The sequence below is a fragment of the Schistocerca nitens genome, chromosome 1, assembly GCF_023898315.1.
Source record: "Schistocerca nitens isolate TAMUIC-IGC-003100 chromosome 1, iqSchNite1.1, whole genome shotgun sequence".
Classification (NCBI taxonomy): Eukaryota; Metazoa; Arthropoda; class Insecta; order Orthoptera; family Acrididae; genus Schistocerca; species Schistocerca nitens.
This window is the reverse complement of record NC_064614.1, coordinates 607,339,436-607,363,212: the sequence shown is the minus strand read 5'-3', so window position 1 is coordinate 607,363,212 and position 23,777 is coordinate 607,339,436. Positions and strand designations below refer to the sequence as shown.

The 23,777-nt window shown below is 37.6% G+C and overlaps 1 protein-coding gene across 2 annotated transcripts in view; it reads right to left on the bottom strand.

Annotated features, from left to right (window-relative positions):
* Window positions 1-7,636: 7,636 nt before the first annotated feature.
* LOC126256868 (glutathione S-transferase C-terminal domain-containing protein homolog) overlaps window positions 7,637-23,777 on the bottom strand; it is a 54,240-nt gene continuing 38,099 nt past the window's right edge. The window contains exons 1-2 of one of the 2 annotated variants that reach the window (XM_049955517.1): window positions 22,354-22,492; window positions 7,637-9,468 (exon numbers count right to left, since the gene is read on the bottom strand). In XM_049955517.1, coding sequence (XP_049811474.1) covers window positions 7,754-9,466 — 1,713 coding nt within the window. In that variant the 5' untranslated portion in view covers window positions 9,467-9,468; window positions 22,354-22,492 and the 3' untranslated portion in view covers window positions 7,637-7,753. Of the gene's footprint in view, window positions 9,469-22,353; window positions 22,534-23,777 lie in introns of those variants that run through there. The other variant, XM_049955518.1, reaches the window with a different exon arrangement.

The following is a 23,777-nucleotide window of genomic DNA, read 5'->3' as shown; positions in this document are numbered from 1 at the left end:
GGTGTGTGTGGGGGGGAGGGGGGGGGGGCACCCGGTGGTTTTGTTGTCATCAATGAGTAAATTACTACTTTCCCGTCTTATGGGAACATTTTTTCTTTAAGAGACGAAACTAACAATGTGATAATTTACAAATGATACAGCACAGCGATCAGTTGTCTCTTTTTTTTTTTTTTTTTTTTTTTTTGCAGAGAGTTGAAAGAACTTTGACAGACGCCTGAACAACACGGAATGGACATGCATTGCTACTACGAAATAATGCATTGATAATGGGTAGTCACTAACCGAAATCTAGATTTGCCAAATAAAACCTGTAAAAATGGCCGACTGATTACTGTTTTCTATCATTTATATATCGTATCACAGTCGCTGAGTGCACCCACGTTCCTAATGGAAGGTAACCTAATGTGCTAGTTGTTATTAAATAAACCATCAATTCACAGATTACATCAAGTGCAGTTAATTCTCTTAAAGTGATGCGTAATAGATTTCCAGCCTTTTCCAATTATCAAATAGCTCGAACTCATTATTATCTGCAAAACAAATACAGTTTTTGCAGGCACGGATAAGGTATATACCACATGCTAGAAAACTAACTGCAGCTCAGAATGGCTTGGTATTAATAACAAAAACGCTCACTGAAGATGCTACAACGAGATGAAACTCCACTTATTACATCCTTCACCGTTTAGAATAACTGCTGGATGCTGTGAACACAACTGTAGCAGTTATAAATGAAGACTTTATAATTTTTTGGGTGCTTCACTTTTTTGTCTGTTTGTATTATCACATACACAACACTAAAACATATAAATAGTCTTTGAATTTTAAAAATAACTAAACCATATATAGAAAATGTACTTTCCGAGCTTCAGTATTCGCATAATCCTTGACAATTTCACCCTAATTTCAATTTAATTTACAGGAGGGCCCAGTTAAACAAGTGAGTCTGAAGCGCACAGAAGTCTGTCACTCAAGTAAAATGAATCTGTTGCCCATGTTTATATGCAGCATAAAATTAGTATTACAGTAGCTTCGAATGCAACCATCCAATCCCTAGGTAGGGACACCTCTGTGTTTCATAGGTGTCTTCAAGAAAACAGAAAATGAAATTTCCGTTCTGTGGTCTGGTGTAAACCACTTTGTCTTACTCCATTTGTATATAGCACGCGGAAAAAGCAAATGACGTTCTCGTGGTCTGTAAGTGAGACGCGTGATGGAAGTAACAGAATTGTTACTGTCAGACGAGAGCACATGTTCTGCGTTCCCAACTGACATTCTGCTGCCGTAGTATCAACAGATGCCTCACAGTGTACGTATTAAATGGTGCGGCAAATGGGAACTTACTCTAGAGTTGAATTATGTGGGACAGTGCAATTCCTGTGGGCAGAAAGTCACAATTGCACACAGATTCACCAAGAAATTCTGGTGATACATGCACCAAATGTAATTTTGTGTCCACCCGTGGTGAAATGGTACCAATCATTTGACCAAGGCCACACAAAGTCCAGGCAATCAAAGATCTGATTTGCAGCAATCACACATTTTCCAGGAATGATAACATTCACACAGCTATTCTAAAATAGTTACACGACAAAGGAGAGGATTTCTATCTTCGAGGTACTGAAAGACTAGTAGAATGTTTCGACTGTTTTTTAAAGAGACTTGGTGATCGTGTTAAAAAACAGTGTCATGTATCGATGTCAGTTTGAGTACAGCATTCAATAAGAGCTACCTGGCCTGCCAAAATAATATGTAACTTACTTTTTGAATTCCTCCTACATTATTTGAAGTGTCAGGATATACTTTTCCAGAGACAAATGTGGCTTCACCCTAGTGGGAATTGTCTCCCCCTGTCCATCTCATTGATAAAATAAATTCATATTATCTATGTTCATTTTGGTACAAAATACTCTATAGATGAACTATAAGAACACATGATTTTGGATAATGTGTCAAAAGGGATCAAGAAAACATGAAGTCTTGTGACAAACGTCAAAACCAATGTATCAACGACATAGTTTGAAAGATTGATACACTGTGAGACTCCAACACAGCGTGTCAAAATTGTTGCCATTGATTTGTGAAGACAACTGACTAGATATTTATCATCCACATTTTTACAATACATTTCAAGCAAAAATTTACACAAATATTACTTTATTTACATTTATATTACAGTAGGTGGCAACATGTTGCTCTTTTTCAGGAACGTTTTTTCTTCCTAAGGCCAGTCACGTCATAGAAACACCTGAAGGGAAAATGTGCAATTTGTCACCTATTTACACCTGTTAAGATGATCAAGAAACTAATTCATCACTTGCCTGCCACATGGTCTGCCTATCCACTGTGTCGATCATCATACGTCTGTAGTGTGGGAACAAGGCAGGCAGGTGTGGGATGAACTTCTGGACCACACTCACACCATCCACCAAAGCACTGTAACCACTATGGAAGTAGAGGATAATGGATGATTGGTAGAGGGGAAACATATATCTGTACCAGCTAGTAATGAGCTGTCACATCCAGCACAGAGGTGGACAGTGTTAACCATCCTGGTACATAAGGTGCACATCCCGTGACAAAACAAAGCCTGTCTGCTCACTACAACACACAAAGGAGGTATTATGAAAAAATGGGTAGTGAGGTACAGATTAGAAGGGTGTTCAAGAAAAGAAAAACTGGGAAGAAGAGGAAGGACACAAGAGACTCACTTTCCTTCCTTACTTGGGGCCACTCTTAGCCAAAATTTCGAGGCTGCTCAGAAAATGCAACATCAAAACTGACTTTCATCCACTGCCTAAGATGAGTAACTTTCCTTGATGTGCCCATCAATACAAGGGGCAAATGCAACACTGTTAATTCAAAGCACTGCAAGGAACACATTATGTATGTATGATTAGGTCACAGCAAAATCAGCAGTGGCAGAGCCTAGTGTAGATGAAGATTGCTCTTTTGATTTTGAGAACACCAAGTTGAAATGCCAAGCAACCAGCTATTACGACAGCATTATCAAAGAATCCACTGAACTAAGGTTCTGTGAGAATTTTGTCAACAGGTACTTAGTTTGGCATTTAACTGAGAGCCCTGACCTAAGGCTTTTAGGATGTCATTTGAAAAAGTGAAAGTTGGGTTCAGATTATCACTATTTTCAAAATCCCTGCTGGAGGGCATAGAGGTGGTCATACTGTTTGAGGTACCTCATTACTGTATGTCTCAGAATATGTTCTAAGATTCTACAATGCACAGAGGTTAACAAAGTCACCCATATGTCTGTGGATCTCTTATGTTACCCTTTTTGTAAAACAATGCTAACTTGTGCTTTCTTCCAAATATTGGCCACAACATTTTGTTTGGGGACCTATGGAAGATTATGGTTAAAAGAGGAGAGAATTAAATCACAAGTTGTGTGACAAACTGGAGATATGCAGAACATTTGAAAATGTTCAGCCTTTCTCTATTTGCTTCACTACCATTAATTTCAGTTCCTGTGTCATCCATGAATGTCTGGATACTAACATTAATGTCATGGATGGCCTTTACATATGACCAGAAGGTCTTCACATTTTGCGAGAGGTTTCTTGATAAAATTCTACTACGGTAGTCGTGCAAGGCCTGACGCATTGTCCTGTTAGCCCACTATCGTTCTTTTGTCACTGCTCTTAACTCTGGCCCTGTCAGTGATTTATACTTATTGAGCAGTAGTTGCTGCTTCTTTAGAGGTTTCTTTAAGGAGATTTTATATCTTGGAGCGTCCACACCATCATTAACTGTTCTACTGGGTACATATCTATCCAATGCTCGGTCACGCATTCTTCACAACCTGAGCAACAGTCCCTTTACATGTTAACGCCTACAGTTAAAAGTTTTGTTTTTCCTTCAGATGTGACATTACAGCCTCTATCAATGCTACTGAACATTTAAATCTTTGTAGTTGTTTTAGCTGCCATTTGCACTTCAGAAACCATTGTTGCCACTGCTTAGTTATGAACACATACTAGTTCAATATGGGCAGCCCAAATAAGAACAGTATGTACAGCCATCTGATACTTTCATAATCAATGGGCTTCCAAGTAGTTTCCATGAAAGACATTTAATATTGTTTTCTAGATCTCTTGTCACACCTATTTCCTTTTTTGAGGCATCAGTCTTCTGAACAGTTTGATATGGCACACAATGAATTCCTCTCGTATGCCAGCCTCTTCAAGTTATTAAGCACTCACACCCTACATCCTCAATTATTTGTTGTATGTATTCTAGTCTTTGCCTTCTCCTACAGTGTAGCCCTCTACATCTGCCTCTAGTATGTTGCCAAGAGAGTTATCCCCCTTATGTCTTAACATGTCCTATCAGCTTGTCAGTGTTTTCTTTATCATCTTTTCTTCACCAGTTCTGTGGAGAACCTACTCATTCCTTATTAGTTCACCTAAATACCAATGTCCTTCTACAATACCACATCTTGAATGCTTCAGATCTTTTCCAATTTTCTCACAGTCCATGATTCACTATCATACAATGCTGTGCTACAAACATACATTTTCAGATTTCTTCCTCAGATTAAGGCTGATGTTCAATCCTGCATAGAAAACTTCTTTTGGTAAGGATGCCCTCTTTGCCTATGCTAATCTGCTTTTTATAGCCTCCTTGCATCTTCTGTCATGCATTATTTTGCTTCCAAGTTAGCTTCATCTGATATTAAATTTATTGCTTATCTCATTTCTACTAATCTTCATTGCTTTTGTCTTCTTTTGGTTTACTCTTTATCCACATTCTGTACTCAGACTTTTCACTCCAATCAACAGATCCTGTAATGACAATGTATCAGTGAATATTACTGTTGATATCTTTTCACCATGAATTTTACTTCTGCTCTTGAGTATTTTATTTCTGTCAATGCTTTTTCAATGAATACATTCAACAGTAGGGGCAAAAGGCTACAATCCTGTCTTACACTTTTTAATCTGAGCATGTCGTTCTAGGCCCTCCATTCTTTTAACGTATTCTTGGTTCTTGTGCATATTGTACATTATATTTATTTCCCGGTAGCTAACTTCTATTTGTCCCAGAATTTTTAACATCTTGCATCATTTTATATTGTTGAAAATCTTTTCCAGTCTGAAAATTCTGTGTGTCTATTTTTCTTAATTCTTGCTTCTATTATCAATTGTAACTTTAGAACTGACACTCTGTGTGCCTACGTTTCTGAAACCCAAACTGATCATCTAACAGTCTTTTACTTTCTTTTCAATTCTTCTGAATATTACTTTTACCTACAACTTGAAGGCATGAACTATTAATCTGATTACGCAATAGTTCTTGAACTTATCCACTCTTACTACATTCAGGATTGTGTGGATGATATTGTTCCGAGTCTGATAGTATGTCTCCAGACTCGTAGATTCTACCCATCATCTTAAATAGTCACTTGGTTACCATGCCTTCCACCCTCCCAATGACTTTAGAAATTCTGAAGGAACATTACCTATTCCTATTGCCTTATTTGATCACAAGACTTCCAAAGTGCTATTAAACTGTTAACTCTATTACTTGAACCCCTATGTATCCTACGCATGCAACCATTTCATCTTAGCATCCATGCACTTACTGTTTATTTCTTTCCTGACTTATGGTTCTGTATTCATGAACATTTCTGCACTCCCTTTTTCCAACAATCAGTTGATGTGTTTCTTCTATTACCTACGGTGTTTTCACAGTTACCTTCCTTGTACATATATTTGACTATCCAACTTCCATTACTGCTGTTTTTAGAGCTGTGCATTCCTCTTCAACTCAACTGCCTACTGTGGTAGTCATTATCGCAATATCCATAGCCCCCGATGACTTCAAATGCAGCTCACAATTCCTCAGTGTTTCTGTATCCCACTGCTTTGCAAATTCTAAAGGTCTGTACCAAAATGATGCTGAAAAACATCACAACTAAGCAGAAAGACAATCAAAAAAACTTGTGCATTGATCATCCTGACAGGAAAGCCAATGACCATGAATTGTTCAGCCTTGTGACCACATGTCGAGAACAATGGATTTTTTCGAACGAACCACAGACAAAGCACCAAAGTGAGGAGTGGCACACTGAGACATCTTCTCAACCAAGAAAAGCTCGAATGAGTAAATCAAAACAATGCTGATTTGCTTTTATGACAGGAGGGGTATCACACATATAGAATTTGTTCCTCTAGGACAAACTTCAATCAAGTGTTTTACAAAGATGTCCTTGAAAAGCTCATGAAAAGAGTCAATTCAGTGAGACTGGATATTGCAGATAAGTGGATGCTGTATCATGAAAAAAATGTCACATGGTCACTTCTATCACAGAATTTTTTACCTCAAAAGGCATTTTGGTTGTTGCACAGTCCCTCTATTCACCCGATCCGAGTAGTCGTGACTTTTTTTCTTTTCCTGAAACTGAAAAATGTCATTTTGGGGCTCCAGAAAATATTCAAAGCAATGTGAGTGACATCTTAAAGGTCCTACCAGTTGAAGGCTTTCAGCACTCCTACTGAGACTGGGAACAACAATTAAGCTAGTGTACAGCTGCCAAAGGGAACTACTTTGAAGGGGACCAAACTGTTTGAATAATAATAATAATAATAATAATAATAATAATAATATAGATAGAAAATCAGTCTCAATACTTTTCTCACACATCTCGTACTTACGAGCTAACAGAAAGCTATGAATGTGTTTGATGGATTGTACAGGATGTCACGAGAAACAAACTGAGAACAGCACTCCTGGTCTGGAAACAAATTAAGTGACTGGATGAGTGTCACAGTTACATGAACCCATGGTATAAACCTGGCCACCTCTTCAGCAGCAAATGTGAATTTGTAGCTCAGTGGACAAGTGGAATTTCTCGCTAGGGGTCAAACAGTGTTCAGAGCATTAAATGGTGTTGAACATGTTCGCACCTCTGACAGTGCTGTAGAGCCCACTAAGCCCAATGTCAAAACTTAACCTCTATATGTAAATTATGATGTCTTTCTAGTTTGTTTTGCCACTCTTGCACCAGGATCCTATATGAAGTTCCTTTTGGACTTTATTCCAGCCTTGTTCTTAGACAGAAAGGGATTCATCTCTCTCTCTCTCTCTCTCTCTCTCTCTCTCTCTCTCTCTCTCTCTCTCTCTCTCTGTGTGTGTGTGTGTGTGTGTGTGTGTGTGTGTGTGTGTGTGTGTGTGTGTGTGTGTGTGTATATTTCGTTGAAGTTTGATACTTGATACTTTTCTGATGGCTGGTGCCTGTAAAGACAAAATACATATAACTGGTAAAAAGTGCTGCATACTTCCAAAAAATGTTGAATAATTATGAAGAGAGAATAGAGAATTACTTGTGCATTAGCATTTAAGGCGTCAGGTCTCTTTGCAATATTTTCTTAAACAACTCTGCAATGATGTCTTCCATGTTTCTGTTGATATAACAAGCATAAATAAGTTCTTCACTATTTTTTTGCTTTACTACTTTAAGGTAGGCAGTTTCTTTACAGTGAGGGGTAAATTGTAAGAACTAGACAAAGCTCTTGAGAAAATGAATGCAGGAAACCAAAAAGCTTAAAAATATAAATATTTTCATTATTAACAAACACACAATACTTACATAAAACAATAATTGTTAATACAATAATTATCAAAACTACAGTTTTTATTGTTGGTCTAAACACGAACACAAAAATCATAAAATTTATTTGTATTTCCTGAAACAATACTTGTTCCATTTCTTAAAGGGAAACATGGTAGTATGTTAACTAAGTGCATTACAAAGATATTTCCTTCCTGGAGGAATGCCAACTATAAGATTGTTTTTAGGAGTACATGTTTCTGGTATCAACTTTCCTATGTGTGCAGTATAGCCATGTTCTTTGGCATAAAGACAACGGTCAGTATCTATAACATACATGCACATATGTCCCTGAATTGTCTTAGCATTTTCAGATCCATGTGTCTGGTCTGCACAATGGCCTAATACTAAATAATCATGAACATTCAAGCTTGAATTGCGAAATTCTTTACTGCGAGGATAACTCAAGACATGATTATCTTGGACACCTCCATAACAACACGGACAACATACAAATGCAGCCTTCTGAGTAATACAGCACTGAATTACTAAATCTGTTGCTACACCACATGCATGCAGAGATACACCAATATCAAATGATGCATCAAAGTAATCTAGATTTGTTTGACAAAGGTCAATATTTGACAATCCTAAGAGAGAGACTTTTTCCCAGGCACGATTCAAAGACTCCTCCTTATTTTCTAACAGGACTATGCGGCAACGTGGAAGCATATAAGCAAGTATTATACCCAAATGTCCAGTGCCTGAACAGAAATCAACTATAGTGAATCCAGGTTTTGCAATTTTTAAAACGGCTTTAGCTAAATTTTCCAACTGCTGTTTCTTCCTCAGCATTCTTGATGGTGGTATATTGCCACCCTCAGGCAGTGATCTGTATGGGAGGCATGACCAGTCAAATGGTACTTCATTTCCAAATGGCATCTGTGCTTTACGAGGGAATATTCCCAACTGTGAAACTATTCTCAATGACTCTTCAACTTCGGTTTGATGTGTAAATATCCTGCTCTTTGGTTTGTAACGTTTAGGATCACTTTTGTAAAGGCTGTATTCTTCCACCTGAGGAAGAACGTAACTGATATACGAGTAATCAGACACTCTACTCGCAATGTCTTTAATAACAGAGAGCGCTTCTCTCACACCATTCTGCAGCAGCATATTCTCATACCATTTTATCATTAAGGGAATGTGCTGCTTAAGATAAACCACATTAAGTGCTTGAAATAAAATGTGGATGCATGGCAGCAACATGATGTCTGCAAGTGTCATGTTTGGTCCTTCTGAAAAAGTGTGTTCTATCACATTCGCCAGGTTACACTTAAGTGCATCATTTTTTTGCTTCCCAATATTGTGAATACGAACAGGTTGGCTCATGTGAATCTCAAAACGTGCCAAATCAAGAGGAAGCATTACTTCTCCTGACTGCAGTTTGGACCTAAGAATATGCTTAACAGTACAAACCATATCCACTTCACAGAAGCGTGTCCAAAGTGAAGACTCAGCTGAAGCTACAAGGCAGCCCTGACGAAAACCTAATAGCCGTTGTGCTCCAGAACTGGCAGGGCACATCTTAACAAGTTGGCGCAAAACACTGCATAGACCTGCTACACAAATTCTGCCAGAAACAGTTAGTATGAGTGGTAAGCGACACAGCTTAGAGGTAGGTGGAGGCTCGCTGACTACACAATACTGTAATTTCGATATGTCAATGAGGAGCGGTTCATGATCATTAGTCTTCTTCACTATAAATGCCACTGACACATCATTGTGCAACTGCAGGTAATCCACAGCAAACAGGCATACAGCTGTTTCCAGTGGTGCTAGCACATTAGCTGAACTTCCGGGCTCCTCTGCTACTTCTACATACAGTCCATCCATTTCTGTGAAAATAAAATAAAATAAAAATTCACATATTTCTGAAATTTATGAACATACCTGCTATTGGTATTAGTTTCCAGAAATAAGGAACAGGAAATTTCATAGATTAAAAAATGATTTAATGTTATTTACATCTGGATAAATTTTACTCTAAGCAAAAATGTTTTATTTTAAAAATGATAGTGAAGTAGAGCAGCACATATTTTACACTTAAACAGCCTAATCTGCAGCCTTTCTACAGTCTTGCTACAATGTTTTATGATATTAGAAATGTTGTTTACAAAACTTCTTAATTATACTTACATGAGCAAAGATGTTCTCAACTGGAAATTATTCAAATTAACAAATCATTGCCAGAGGTGGAAGAAGTGAAAAGCAACAGAAAATGTAGTAGTACCAACTGAGGATTAATCTCATAACATACTGTCAAGTTCTCTCTCCCTCTCAGTCTCCCTCTCCCTCGATGTAAACTTAAACTTATGAATATACATGGCAACATAAGAAGAAACCTCTGAAAAAATAAAACCTCGCTTGTCATTACTTATGTCCGTCTCAGTGCTAGAGTGCATCCTGCATTTGTATCCTTGCTGTTATGTTTTGAGTCGATGTGATTGTCGGTAAATATCACCTATTCTATGTGCAGCTTTGGATATATGACACAAAATTCCCACTTTCAGCATCTGTCCTGTATTGTTGTTTAAGCAGGGCTTCTGAAAGTGGATGGCTACAGTGATCCTGTGTTTGAAACTGAATTTAGCAGATCAGAAAGTGAAGCAGGATGTGATGTTAATTCCACGCAAACTGGTGGTGATGACTGTTCATCAGCTAACACAGTTTGAGATGTGCCCACCAGTGGTATAAAATAAATCACAGCTATAAACATTTGAAGCTATTCTGAAATTCATGGTATGACTTCATATCTATAAAGAAAGTAAAAAAATCAGTCAAAGTATATTTACAATTTTATTTATCGTCACCTTAAAACATTTGTATCTCGTTATTGTAAGCTTTAAGGACTTTTGTTGTCTAGAACTTATTTTGCTAGCTACAGATCCACACATACTGGTATAATAATTCATTTCTTTAAATAAAATGTTACTTTTCTACAGCACTACTCACATCAAAATGACTGTGGAAAGTCTCTATCAGGGTGTATACATGGACAAGAGAGAGAGAAAAAAAAAGACCAGGATTTTTCATGAATTTCCCAGTGAAAAATACATTTTTACATGTTACATGACAACATACTTTCCTTGGAAGCTGTATAACATATCAATCCTTCACGTGGTTGCGGTTTTATACACTGGCATAGAACTTCCTGACACTTTAGCAAACGAAATCCAGCAACAAACAACTCATTTTGGAAATGTCTTTGATGCGCAGCATCATGTACACTTCATATTTTTGCATTATGAGCATTATGAAAGTATAAATACAAATTCCACTAAATACAGCACGGTAGCTTCTGAAGTGCAGAAATTGAGATTATGATGTGCTTCAGTAAGCCAGCCGTAGCTCATGTCACGTGATCTCACCTGGCAATGACAGCATATACGATATTCAGAGCAAGAACATGTGATGTAGTTGGCCAATAGCAACATTACTGTTAAGTAGTTTGAACACAGAAAAAGAAAAAGTTAATGTTTTAAATGAAATATACGAGGGTTGAAACTTTAATAGTGGCAACTATTGATTTACAGCTCGAACAAAATAGACACGTGTTTCAACGTTTTACTGATCTTCAAAGTAGTCACCAGCATTGTGTATAACCCATAACAAGCGACAGCAGTCATCCCTCGAATGCGATATCGCCTATAATCAGTCACTCGCCTTGATATTCCACACATGAGCAATTTGCCGAGCATTTTCAATTAGTATTATGAACGCTATGAAAAATGAAGTGCTATGTTTAATAGCAGTTGCAGCTGATTTCCATATCCCCAATAATACTTCTCAAAGATAAATATTAAATAAATAAACATTATAATTTATTACACTTGTTTTGAAACACTTTGTCCTCTTAACATTACAGTAGGTACATACGTCATTCTGTTTACAAGTTAGAAACTTTAATACTGTGTGTAATTATTTCATAAAATAAATTAGAATCATAAAAGGGAGCCCACTACATCATATCTGTGAACTTCTCACCAATTCTATTTCTATAGTATAAGCTTTACAATGCTAATTTTTGCAAAATTAGAGGGTGTATTTTGTGTTACTTCTTAATATAAATGGTAACATCGGCTCCCACTTCACTTCTTAGAGCAGTTCGTGGCCCAAAGGTAACTTTAAATTCCAACATAAATTCCTTACTCAATGTGGGCAAAGTGAAACAAAACAAATCCGCACAACCATGCTTCATAAATAGAGAAATGAGTCACTGCAATATTGCCATGTACCACTGCTAACCAGCCAGGTAGACATAGCGCATACATGAATTGCATGTGATCCATCAGCTTGCCTGGGATTTTCACCTGACCAGCTATCAGCAACTGATTGGTGTGATTTGCCCACTTACACGCAATCTACGAATCGATTGGTCACCCATGCAATGGACTGTTGCAAAAGGGTTGCTCGTGTGTGGGGCCATTCACAAATGTAAATAGTTGTGACATCAAAAAAAGTTTATTGTTGCAAAGTTTGCATAGTCTTTGTCCTAAAGTCTTCGATGCATTTTGCTGTCAGCAAACACTTGTGTGTGCACTGTGTTTTGTTGTTGTAAATTGCACATTTTCTCTGCAACCAAAGTTTTATTTTCATGTTAATTCTATTGTTTATATTTTATAGCTGCAGTAGTGGTCAAAAGCAAAATTCTTTGTTAAAGTATTAGTTCTTACCAGTCAAAATTACAAAAATTTATCCCAAAACTAAAACAATGAAAAATTCCTGTGGTTTTCACAGATGAAAAAATTTTTGTGTTTTCCCTGGTTCCCTCAGGGCATATACACCCTGCTCTAAGTTTACATTTGGTATGGTATAAACGTTTCATCTGTATTCCAATGCACATTTCCAACCAGCAGCTGAGTCTGGTTCATATTCTATGAAAAATCTCTGTCCCTAATTGTCATCAAAGCAGCAGCGATGCATTCAATGCTCTACCAGTATTCGTACATGTGGAAGCTCACAAACACTCTCTCTGGCATATCCCCAAATGAAGGAAATCTCTCAAATCAGATCACCTTGAATGATATGTAAACAAAGCTAATTCATGCATCTAACTTAACGAAATCTGTTTTTACATGTAAGTCCCCCAAAGTTAAAACTGTTTTATTTTTTTCTATAAATGCCTGGTGTGTAACAAAGTGATTTTCAAAACCATTTTAGAAAGTAAACCACTCTGGACTTGACAAAAATTGATATTTTACTGCCTGCTGCAGGTTCTTTTCATTTCAAAATTGAGAACAAGACAATATTTCCTGTGAATCTTAATGGTAGCCCAGTTCATTCATTTCACACTTGATAGAACCACCAGAATAAAAAGCTGCCATACATCTGGAAAAAGAAGATTATGCAAATCAGCAAACTATAATTCGACACTGCAAATATTTGATGGAGTACAATTCTTTGAAACACCTTTCACGCAAAGAATTCTTCCAAAAACAATATACTACAGAGCTGGATGGGGGTTATTCACCAGCCCCATGTGGAGAACTACTTCAATGTACTGGAAGCACTCAGCAAAATGGCTATTAGGAATGTTATTAAAATATTCAGACATGAAAGAGGTTCAAACAGTCTCACTTTTGTCCACCCAAGCATACAGAATATAAATCTGTTAACATGTTTAAAACCAAATTTCAGGAATGTGAGGGTGAATGGTCACAAACAAAAATTTATGACCTAGCCATCCAGATAATTCATTAAGAACTCTGTCCTATAATTTCTGTAGGCAGCTGGACATCTCATAACATTTAAAAATCTGAACCTCAGTCACCTCCGCACCATCCAAGAGGGCAGCTAAACAAGTTATTCCGTCTTTCATGAATATAAAATGTAATCAGTTAAAATTTGGATCGGTAAAATTGCGGGAAGCCACTGATCATTACTATGCCGTATCTGCACTTAACGGCCAGAACATTTTGACCATCTACATAATAGCTGATATGTCCACCTATGGCACAGATAACTGTGGTGACACGTCATGGCATGGAAGAAATAAAGCCTTGGTAGGTCACAGGAGGAAGCTGGAACAAGATCTGCACACACAAGACACCTAATACCCACAAATTCTGGGGGAGGGGGTGATGAGCTCTGGCGCCACATTTAATCAAATCCCAGATGTTCTGATCGGGATCAGGTCTGGGGAGTTGGAGGGGTGGGGGAGGGGGGGGGAAGGTGGATGCCAGCACATCATTACCTTTAGGACATCCCCCCCCCCCTCTCTGGTAGCTGAGTGGTCAGCGTGACAGAATGTCAATCCTAAGGGCCCAGGTTTGATTCCCGGCTGGGTCTGAGACTTTCTCCGCTCAGGGACTGGGTGTTGTTTTGTCCTAATCATCATCATTTCATCCCCATCGACACGCAAGTCGCCGAAGTGGCATCAAATCTAAAGACTTGCACCAGGCGAACGGTCTACCCGACAGGAGGCCCTAGCCACACGACATTATTATTATTACCTTTAGGAAACAAGGTCATCATGAAGGGGTGTACAAGTTCTGCAATCTGTGTACAGTACTCCTTGCCATGATGGTGCCTTGCACGAGCTCCACTGGACCCACAGATGCCCACATTAACGTTTCCCAGAGTATAATGGAGCCGCCGCCAGCTCGTCTCTGTCCTGCCCTACAGGTGTCAAGAAGCTATTCCCCTGGAAGACAACAGATCCGCGCCCTCCCACTGACACGATGAAAGAGCTATCAAGATTCATCGGATTATGCAGCACTCGGCCATTGCACCTATTTGCAGTGCCGATGATCAAATGCCCATTTCAGATGTAATCGCCGATGTCGTGGTGTTAACATGGGCACATGCACAGGTCATCAGCTGCTGAGGCTTACTGTTAGAAGTGATCAATGCACTGTGTGTTTAGACACACTTGTACTCTGCCCAGCATTAAAGTCTGATGTTAGTTCTGCAACAGTCCTGTCCTGTTCTGTTCTACCAGTTTTACCAGCCTGCCCGGCATACGTCATCCGACATGTGTGATGAGAGGTGGCTACCCAACCCCATGATGTCTGGATGTGGTTTCACCTTTGTTCACCAGTGTTGAAGACACTCACCGCAGCACGCCTTCAACACCCAACAAGATGTGCAGTTTCCAAAATGCTCATGCCGAGCCTCTGGACCATCACAGTCTGCCCTCTGTCAAACTCAGATAGACTGCACACCTTCCACATTCTACACATGGACAGTATGCTCAATGATACTACATGTACCATGAGTATTTCTGATTAGCAGTCATTCCTCACCAGGTGATGCTACTATCACCTGGATGGGTTTATATTGATAGTAAGTGGCTTCATAATGTTCTAGCTGATCAGTGTGTAGTTGAGCAAGGAAAAAATTTATCCAGGCGAGTAGCTGCAAAGGGGTACCCTTTGGTTAAGTAGCTGCCTTCACTGACAACTTTATACAAATACAAAACCATAAAGTGTGCTATTATTAACCTTGTCCTAGAAATGTCTTCTTAAGTAAAAAAGAAATAAAGTTAATGTACATGGTGGCAGCCATGTCAAGGATTATTTTAGGGAATTGGTTTAAAAAATTTATTTCAAAGGCCCAGTCAAATCTTTACAAGTGTTCTCCCCAAGTAACTTACACTGTGCATATGTGACACAAGTCGCTTGTCTTTCAAAACCGAGGCAGTTCTGTCCAGTTAAAGCTGGTGACAAGAGATGCCTTGAGCCCTCTGCTGAAACTGCTAGTGAATTCACACCACTAGTTTTAGCCAATAGCGTGCATGGGATACCGATCATGTGTGTGGATACTGGAGTGTTCTGCGGAGCCGAACACAGTTGCTTCTCTCTCTTGTAATCCAGACCTCGAGCAGAACAGATGTCCTTTTGGAAGGCAGAGGCTCTGGCTCTGCTTTTCACGACCGGCCACCAACGTATGTTAAGATGAACTGCTTCCCCTTCCATTGCCCATTTCAATTAATTGTTCGACTTCCTAGACTGGCCTAAACATGGAAACTTCCGACTCAAGGCGCGCCCCTTGTACACTGTACATTGAAATACATCGTCTTTATTGTACCTTAGTTCCTGTTTTGTCATTTAACAGCAGCCCTGGATGCCCACACTCTAATCCTGATCGCTCGACCTCCTGCACCCTGTCGTCATGAGGCCTATGTAACAACCTTCACTCCCCCTTCTCCCTGCCCACTTACACATTAACATTAATTTTGTGATTAAATTTTATTTGACATGGGTGATTTTCTAGCCAAAGCTGACAACCTGTGGTGTAAGCGTATAAATCGGCTGCTTATCATGTCATGAGTGGGTCAGTGATGTTGAAACATAGCAAGGTGGAATACGTCCACTTGCTGAAATCCCACTCCTTAAATATCTCTTTTTTCCTTCCCATTTACTATTCCATACATAATTATGTGCTTTGAATATGTGAAATCTCCAGATTCATACAGAAGCTCTAGTTTTCAAAACATTATTATTTAGTACATAATTTATAATCTGCTGATAAGTCACTGATGGCAAACACACTGGATCAAAACAGCTTTAAAGAAGTGTAGAAGAAAATGTGCCAAGATCATGGCTCTCTTTTCCAGTCTGGCTTAGGCACTTGCAAAACCTACAAAGCAGTTCTGATATTGAAGAAAGGAGCCACATCAATTTTTTTCCAATCCAAGACCAGTGCCACCTGCTGCGGTGGATTAAGTTTAAGAAGAAATTGAAAGACTGGCCAAAGAAGGAATCTGAAATCCAGTGAAGATCAATGGGCTACACCAACTGCAGCAGTATGCTAGCAATGTGGATCAGTAAGGAGCTGTGGAGATTTCAAAGTTACAGCTGGAAATAGGGCAGTGCACAGTCCAAGACCTAAAGAGCTCTTTCAAAAAATCAGAAATGGCAAATGTCTTACAAAAATAGAGTTATAGTATGCATATCTCCAGTTGGAATTGGATGAATCCAAAAAGATAACAGTTGTCAATATTCCATTTGGACTGTTTGAATATCAAAGTTTACCATTTGACATAGTAAGTGCTCCTGCCTAATGTCCCAACAATTTGAGGAACAAATCACAAGTACCATGCATGGATGTGCCACTTATTGGCCAATATATAATTGTCACAGTCTCAAATATGGATGATCATGTGAAGAATTTGAAGATGCTTTTCACATGATTGGGATAAAATGGTCCCAGGTACAACAGAAATAAAATGTGAGCTCTTGAAAAACGAAGTAGAACACCTAAGGAAACATCACTGGTGCAAGTGGAATCAAACCATCTGAAGCTAGTGAGGAAGCAATAAACAAGCTGCCGCATCCAAAGAATATCTAGGAACTACAATATTTGACAGGAAAAGTAAATTACTATGATAAATTCATCTAGGGATTTGCTGAAATCATTGGATCATTACATCAACATCGGAAAAGGGGGGGGGGGGGGGGGAGGGGGATTGCACAGTTCAAATGGCCCTGGACCAAGCAAGAAGAGGCAGCATTTCTGAATCTCAGGAATGAAATTATCATGGAAACTTAGTTGATGCACCATGACCCAAATCAAACTGTGGTATTATCCACTGATGCACCTTCATGTGGAATCACAGGAGTATTGCTTCACAGGTGCTCGCATAGATCAGAAAAGCCCATTGCCTTTCCCTCCAAGACTTTAAATGAACATCCGGCCAGATACAGCCAGACTGAAAAGGAAGCACTATCCATAATTTATGGGTCAAGAAATTTCACTATATTCATGCGGAAAAAGATTTCGACTGGTCACAGATCACAAGTATCTGGTTTCCCATATTCCATCCAAGGAAACAGCTGCCAGTAATGACAATTCAGAGACTACAAAGCTGGGCAATCACATTGATGGGATATAACTATGAAATTCAGATACAGGTCCACAGAAAAACAAGACTGCCTATCGATTTGGATGAAAAATTTGCTTTGTCTGAAGAACCCTGCTTGCAAATTGATGATAAAATTAATATAGAGATAAATTCATTTTCAGTTGATCACTGAAAAATTCGAGAAATCATGACCAAAGATGTAACACTAAAACTGATTCTGTATGAGAAAAACAGATCAGATTATTTGTCAAAGGTCAAAAAAAATTGCAACCATTTAAAAAAAAAAAAAAAAAAAAAAAAAAGGAGAGAGAGAGAGAGAGAGAGAGAGAGAGAGAGAGAGAGAGAGAGAGCATACTATAAGCATCAGCCACAGACTGTTACTTCTTCAGACAGATTTCACAAGCCTTATCATATCCAAAATGTACCAAAAGAAAACTTTGAACTCACTTCACTTCATGACAGGCACCAGACTGTTTTCAGAATAAAACAAATGGCAAGAAGGAATAGTTAGTGGCCAAAAATGATTGAAGAAATGGTCCACAATGTGAACCTTGTCAAAACTGGCACCAAGCAACAGAACCTTGGGAAAGAATACATGCTAATCATGCTGAACCATTCTGAAAAGCATCCTGGTACATGTGTGTGTGCGCGCGCGCGCGCGCACACACACACACACACACACACACACACACACACACACACACACACATATAATCGACATGACCTCAAAGCCACAATAAAAGCACTAAAAGAATCTTTGGCACAGAGCAATTCCCTAAGACCACAGTTTCTGACAATGATACAAAAGTTGTATCAAAGTAATTCAAAGATTTGTGTGGCAAGAATGACACAGAACACCTGACTACAGCTCCAGTTCATCCATCTTCAAATGGTGAAGCAGAAACATTTGTCAGGACTTTCAAGGAAGTTATGAAAAAGGCCGACTGGGGAGGAGACAACAAGCAAGATGCCCTACAGAAAATTCATTTACCGCACAACTCCAAAACCAATAACTGGAAAATCACTTTCTGAACTACTTCACAGCCATTAGCTGAAGATAATATCTTCCGTCTAAAGAGGGCATAAAGATAAGATTAGTACAAAGTTCCAGGCTGGTGATCAAGTGTACGCTAAACACTTCTCAGAGAGATTGACACTTGGATCACTGTGGATCATTAGTAGTGTAATCAAACAGCTGCGGAATATGGTGTACATAATGGAACTGCATTACGGAACTATCAAAAGGCATCAATACCAATGCAGCATCTGGAAGAATACTTAGCAACACGAAACTGAAGATGAATTCTGTTCATCTGTTCCCAGAACCAGCAGTAGAATGGGATGAAAATGGATCCCAGGATATTTTAGGGATTGAATCAGAAAATACACAGATTTATGGGACATCAACTGAACTTATGAGATCAACAAGGATTTGTCGCAATGGGATTCACTACAGCCCACCCACAAATTAACTGGGGAGGAAAAGATAATTTGTGATTTGATTAGAGGTCAAGTAATAGTAATCCTTGAAACAGTTAGGATGCTAACACATGTTTATTAACAAAACACACAAAGCAATAATTCTGCACAAACATACTGTAACTATGTGACACAGCAAATAAAAAACAACTGGACACAGAAAGACATGGTGTTTCTATATACGAAAAGTTCAAATATAACAAACGTAGATAGTTCAGCTAGAGTAAGTTCAAATACAACACAAGCATAGACAGTTCAGGTAGAAACATTTTACTTAGAGAAATATTCTACATTTACACTTCACTAAAACCATCTGCATTTCAAAATTTGACCCTGCTAATAACTGTCTGCTTTTAGATTGATAAACCTTACTTGATAGTCTTTATTCCAATAGTTCTAAAGAACAATGTGTTTTTTCTGTAAACTGCCTAATTCAAAAGTACTTTTATTCAAAACTGTCAGCATCTAAAATGTTTGAATCGTAAACTGTAATCCTTTCAACAATTTCATCGTTATTGTCTTTTAGTCCCATCTCTTCTGATTCCAAAAATTTAAACCTTTCCTAGCATAATACAGTAGATTGTGAAATGCCTTTAGAAAATATGAGTTTCAGAAAATTCTTGGTACACTTTTGCTGATTGGAGTGTGCACCAAAACTTCAGCCTTATGAAACAGAACACTTATAAGTTTAAGGACATCCATCCAATAGTTAAGCGAAACAGTGTCTCTGCCTTATGTGTTAAAGAGTATTTTTATTTTTTCTGTCTGACTGGTTCCATCATGAAATCATTAAAAAAACTGAAATATTAAGTTATTATAATTCAAACTTAACATTGTACTGGAAAGCGAGAAGACAAATAACAATAAGTCACAGAGCACTACAATAATCATAACAATCATGATAAGGATAATAACGATGACAACAATTTTACTTTTACATCCATATCAAAACTTTTGTAGTAATTTCAAAAAAACTTTTATTTTTTAACATTTTATATGTCCAATGTGCGTCTTAAAATAGTCATCACGCACAAAGCCACAGTCAGTCAGCAGCTATCATTCCAAGGGCACAATTACTGTTAGTTTACTCATTAAGTCAGACTTGATCAAGCAATTATGACGTATAGTAGGTATGTTAGTCAATCTGAGTCATTAAATTATATTTGTAAAAGTTATCCTTTTTCACTTGGTTCTTAGTCATCTATATAATGGTGAATGGTCAAATATGAATTTTTACATAGTTGCTTACAGCCTACACACCTTACTGACCTGTGTTGTTAAATCAATAAAATTCATTGCAACAAGGTGATCATCAAGAGTATTTAAGAGCAATAAATGAATAATAAAGCTACAATTAAAACTATTTAATATTTGTTTAAAGTACGTAAAAAACATCAAAAGCAGTATAGCAAAAAAGAAACTCTATGAGACTTATGATGCACAAAACAGGTTGTTAAGTTTACATCATCAATGATTAAGTAATTGTGCTGAGCACAGAATTACAAAATCCTGAGTATACTGAACACTGCACCACAGAGGCAGTAGACAGTGGCCTTTCCCTGCTAACACTGTAAGTTAACCAATTCTTTCCATGCTTACTAGTGTTATAGAAATGAATAATGTGCTTTTGGGTCTTCTTGATCTTTAGTTTATTCTTTACTTTGTTTTCACAACATTCTGAAAATGTTGAAGAGGACTTTATTTTTTTTTTCCTGTGAGTATTCTCCCACAAGAAAGACAAAATATCTGGCAGCAAAATGGTATTACAGTTTTACATAATGTGGGCAAAGAAAAAGCGTACATTGTACATTATTATGTTGCAAATGTTTAATAAAAACTGTTTCAACAGTGTGAAGTCAGCTCTATTGGAGGAGAAAGAGTTCTGATGCTATTTGGCACTAAGAGAGCACAAGAATACACAAAGAATAAAGTAAACAGGCATATGTACTGCCTTCGAAATATTGTTCAATGTGTTTGTAAGTAAAAATTTTTCTCAATCAAATAAAAGTTGATGTTTTGAAGTGTTTGGACAACTCTTTTGCCATTCTTTCTGTTCTCAGCTGTATGAAGAATTTATCACAAGACCTTTGTGAAAAATATCCACTATGAAAATTGTTAATGAACTAGTATTATTGCTAGATCCTTAATTCTATTATTCTGGTCTTACATTTTGTAAGGATGTCTCCCTTTTAACCTAACTTTCACTACTTATGTGCCAAACTGTACAACACTCAGAACTCCTATTCAATTTTCACAACAAAGCATAAACAAAAGAGCACACTTGTCAAATGAGTGAATGTTGGAGATTTATTGAACTTAACTATTAGTCAAAATTTTTGAGGTGTTGAAATGAATTTAACTTCGTTAATTTGCAGTTACTGAATTTAAAAATGACATTGAAATTAAAATATTAGTTCCTTTTTTTTGCAGCAATTATCTGTAACTACAATTTTCTGATAAATATTGGACTCCACATCTAAGCAGTTTGCCAGTAATGTCTGAGTGTGTCTAATATCATCGCACAACAAGGTACATGCTCTGCATGCGTTTAGAACATGATCAGCAGTGTTGTGGTTAGATAAGATTCTTCAGTTTTTAAGAGCTGCTAAAATGCAAGGGCTATATTTTCAAATTTTTTGAGTCATTTAATGATAACTGTCTTGTGACATACTTGCAGTTGGCAATCTAGTATTAACAAGTTTGTTAAAACAGCCCGTTGATTTGTTAATAATGCAGCTAAGGTCTCTTACATTTGCAGTTAAATGCTATTTTGTTCCAGGAAATGTTAAATTACATCTTTTGTTTTAAAAAAGGGCTTTAGTCTGGTGTTCTGGCCTTAAGATAGGCGACCAGGGCAAAAAATGTACACTAAATGTATGTTGTACTACAAATTAATCCAACCTCAATGTGTAGATGTCATTGTGATGGATGCCATTTGGCCTGCTGATGACACTTACTGACCACACTAATGAATTACTTATATCCACAAAGGAATACCTATAAAGAAGAACAAGACTTGCATATCCTAATATACACACTGTCACCCACCTTGCACCTCATTACAAAGAATGTCCAATCTGAATCTTCAGAAAAGGTTCTTCTCAGCCCTAATAAATGCTAAACAGAAAATTTAGTCCTCCTACAGTCATAAATGACAAAAGGGGAGCTCAATTACCTCATCAGGCAGCTGATAATTTTTCATGTATTTTCATGTTTTCTCGTATGATACATACAACAAAAACCACACTCTCAAAAATTAGAGCCAATCAAGAAATTTAAGCTTCAATTTCAGATTATGTGACCCAAAAAATTACAGAAATCATATTCTATTCAGCATTTCAAAATTTCTAAAACAGTAATTTGTTGTTAGCTTACACCTCTCACACAATACATAGCTTGCTGCCTTTGAAGTGTTTACAACTAGCAGAGTACGTACCAAATTAATCTGTCTATTCAAACTCCACTTGCCAATTGCCTTTGAATTCGGCGTAGCATTCGATGATCTAGTATTTTCTGCCTTACATACACAACAGTTGTAGAGACAAATCCAGTAGCAAATGCCAATCCTTCAAATATCCAGAAGTTTCTTTCCTCAAGCCAAGTTACCTTGTCACAACTGAAACAAGATTCCAGGAAAAATACAAAACAACCAGCACAAATCATAAAAGTAAACACTGTTTAACTTCTCATGGCTGGGGTTCAAATCATGTAGAATTTTTTAAAGAACATCATAGTTCACCAATGACTGTATAAATTATTTGTTTCTTAATTTCAATATCAGCCTTAAGGTCAAAACTGAAACTATGAAGTAAATACCTCCTGCAGTCAACAGTGAATATAACAAGTGCACCCATAGTATAGGAGCAGTGTAGTCAAATGTCAAAGTTAAAAGTCAACTGAAGTGAGCAAATAGTTTGGTGACACTACTAAAGTTACTAACACTACTAAAATACTAATGCATGAAGTTCAACAAATAAACACAAAAGGTTTCTGGGTATAGTGACATGCTCCATCACACAATAACAGTATTTCTCGATTTTCAAAAAGCATTTGACTCAGTGCCACACCTACGCTTATTATCAAAAGTTCGATCACATGGGGTACCAAGTGAAATTTGTGACTGCAATGGGGACTTTTTGATAGGGAGGATGCAACAGTTTATTTTGCATGGAGAGTCATCGTCAGATGTAGAAGTAACTTCAGATGTGCCCCAGGGAAATGTGTTGGAACCCTTGGTGTTCATGTTGTTTATTAAAGACCTTGCAGACAAATATAATAGTAAACTCACACTTTTTGCAGATGCTGCAGTTATTTATAACAAAGTACTATCTGAAAGAAGCTGCATAAATATTCAGTCAGATCCTGATAAGATTTCAAAGAGGTACAAAGATTGGTAACTTGTTTTAAATGTTCAGAAATGTAAAATAGTGCTCTTCATGAAAATCCTACGACTATAATATCAATGAGTCATTGTTGAAACCTGCAAACTCATAAAAATACCCGGGTGTAACACTTTTTAGGGATATGAAATGGAATGATCACATAGGCTCAGTCAAGGGTAAAGCAGGTAGTGGACTTTCGTTTCTTGGTATAACACTGGGGAAGAGCAATGAGCCTACAAAGTAGACTGCTTATAAATGACTTGTGCGACCAGTTCTAGAATACTGCTCAAGTGTGTAGGGCCCCAACCAAATACAACCAACAGGGAATATTGAACATATACCGAAAAGGGCAGCATCAATGGTCACAGGTCAGTGTGATCAGTGGGACAGAGTTAATGAGATAGTGAAGAAACTGAACTGGCAGACTGTTGAAGACAAACATAAACTATCATGAGAAAGTCTATTAACGAATTTTTAA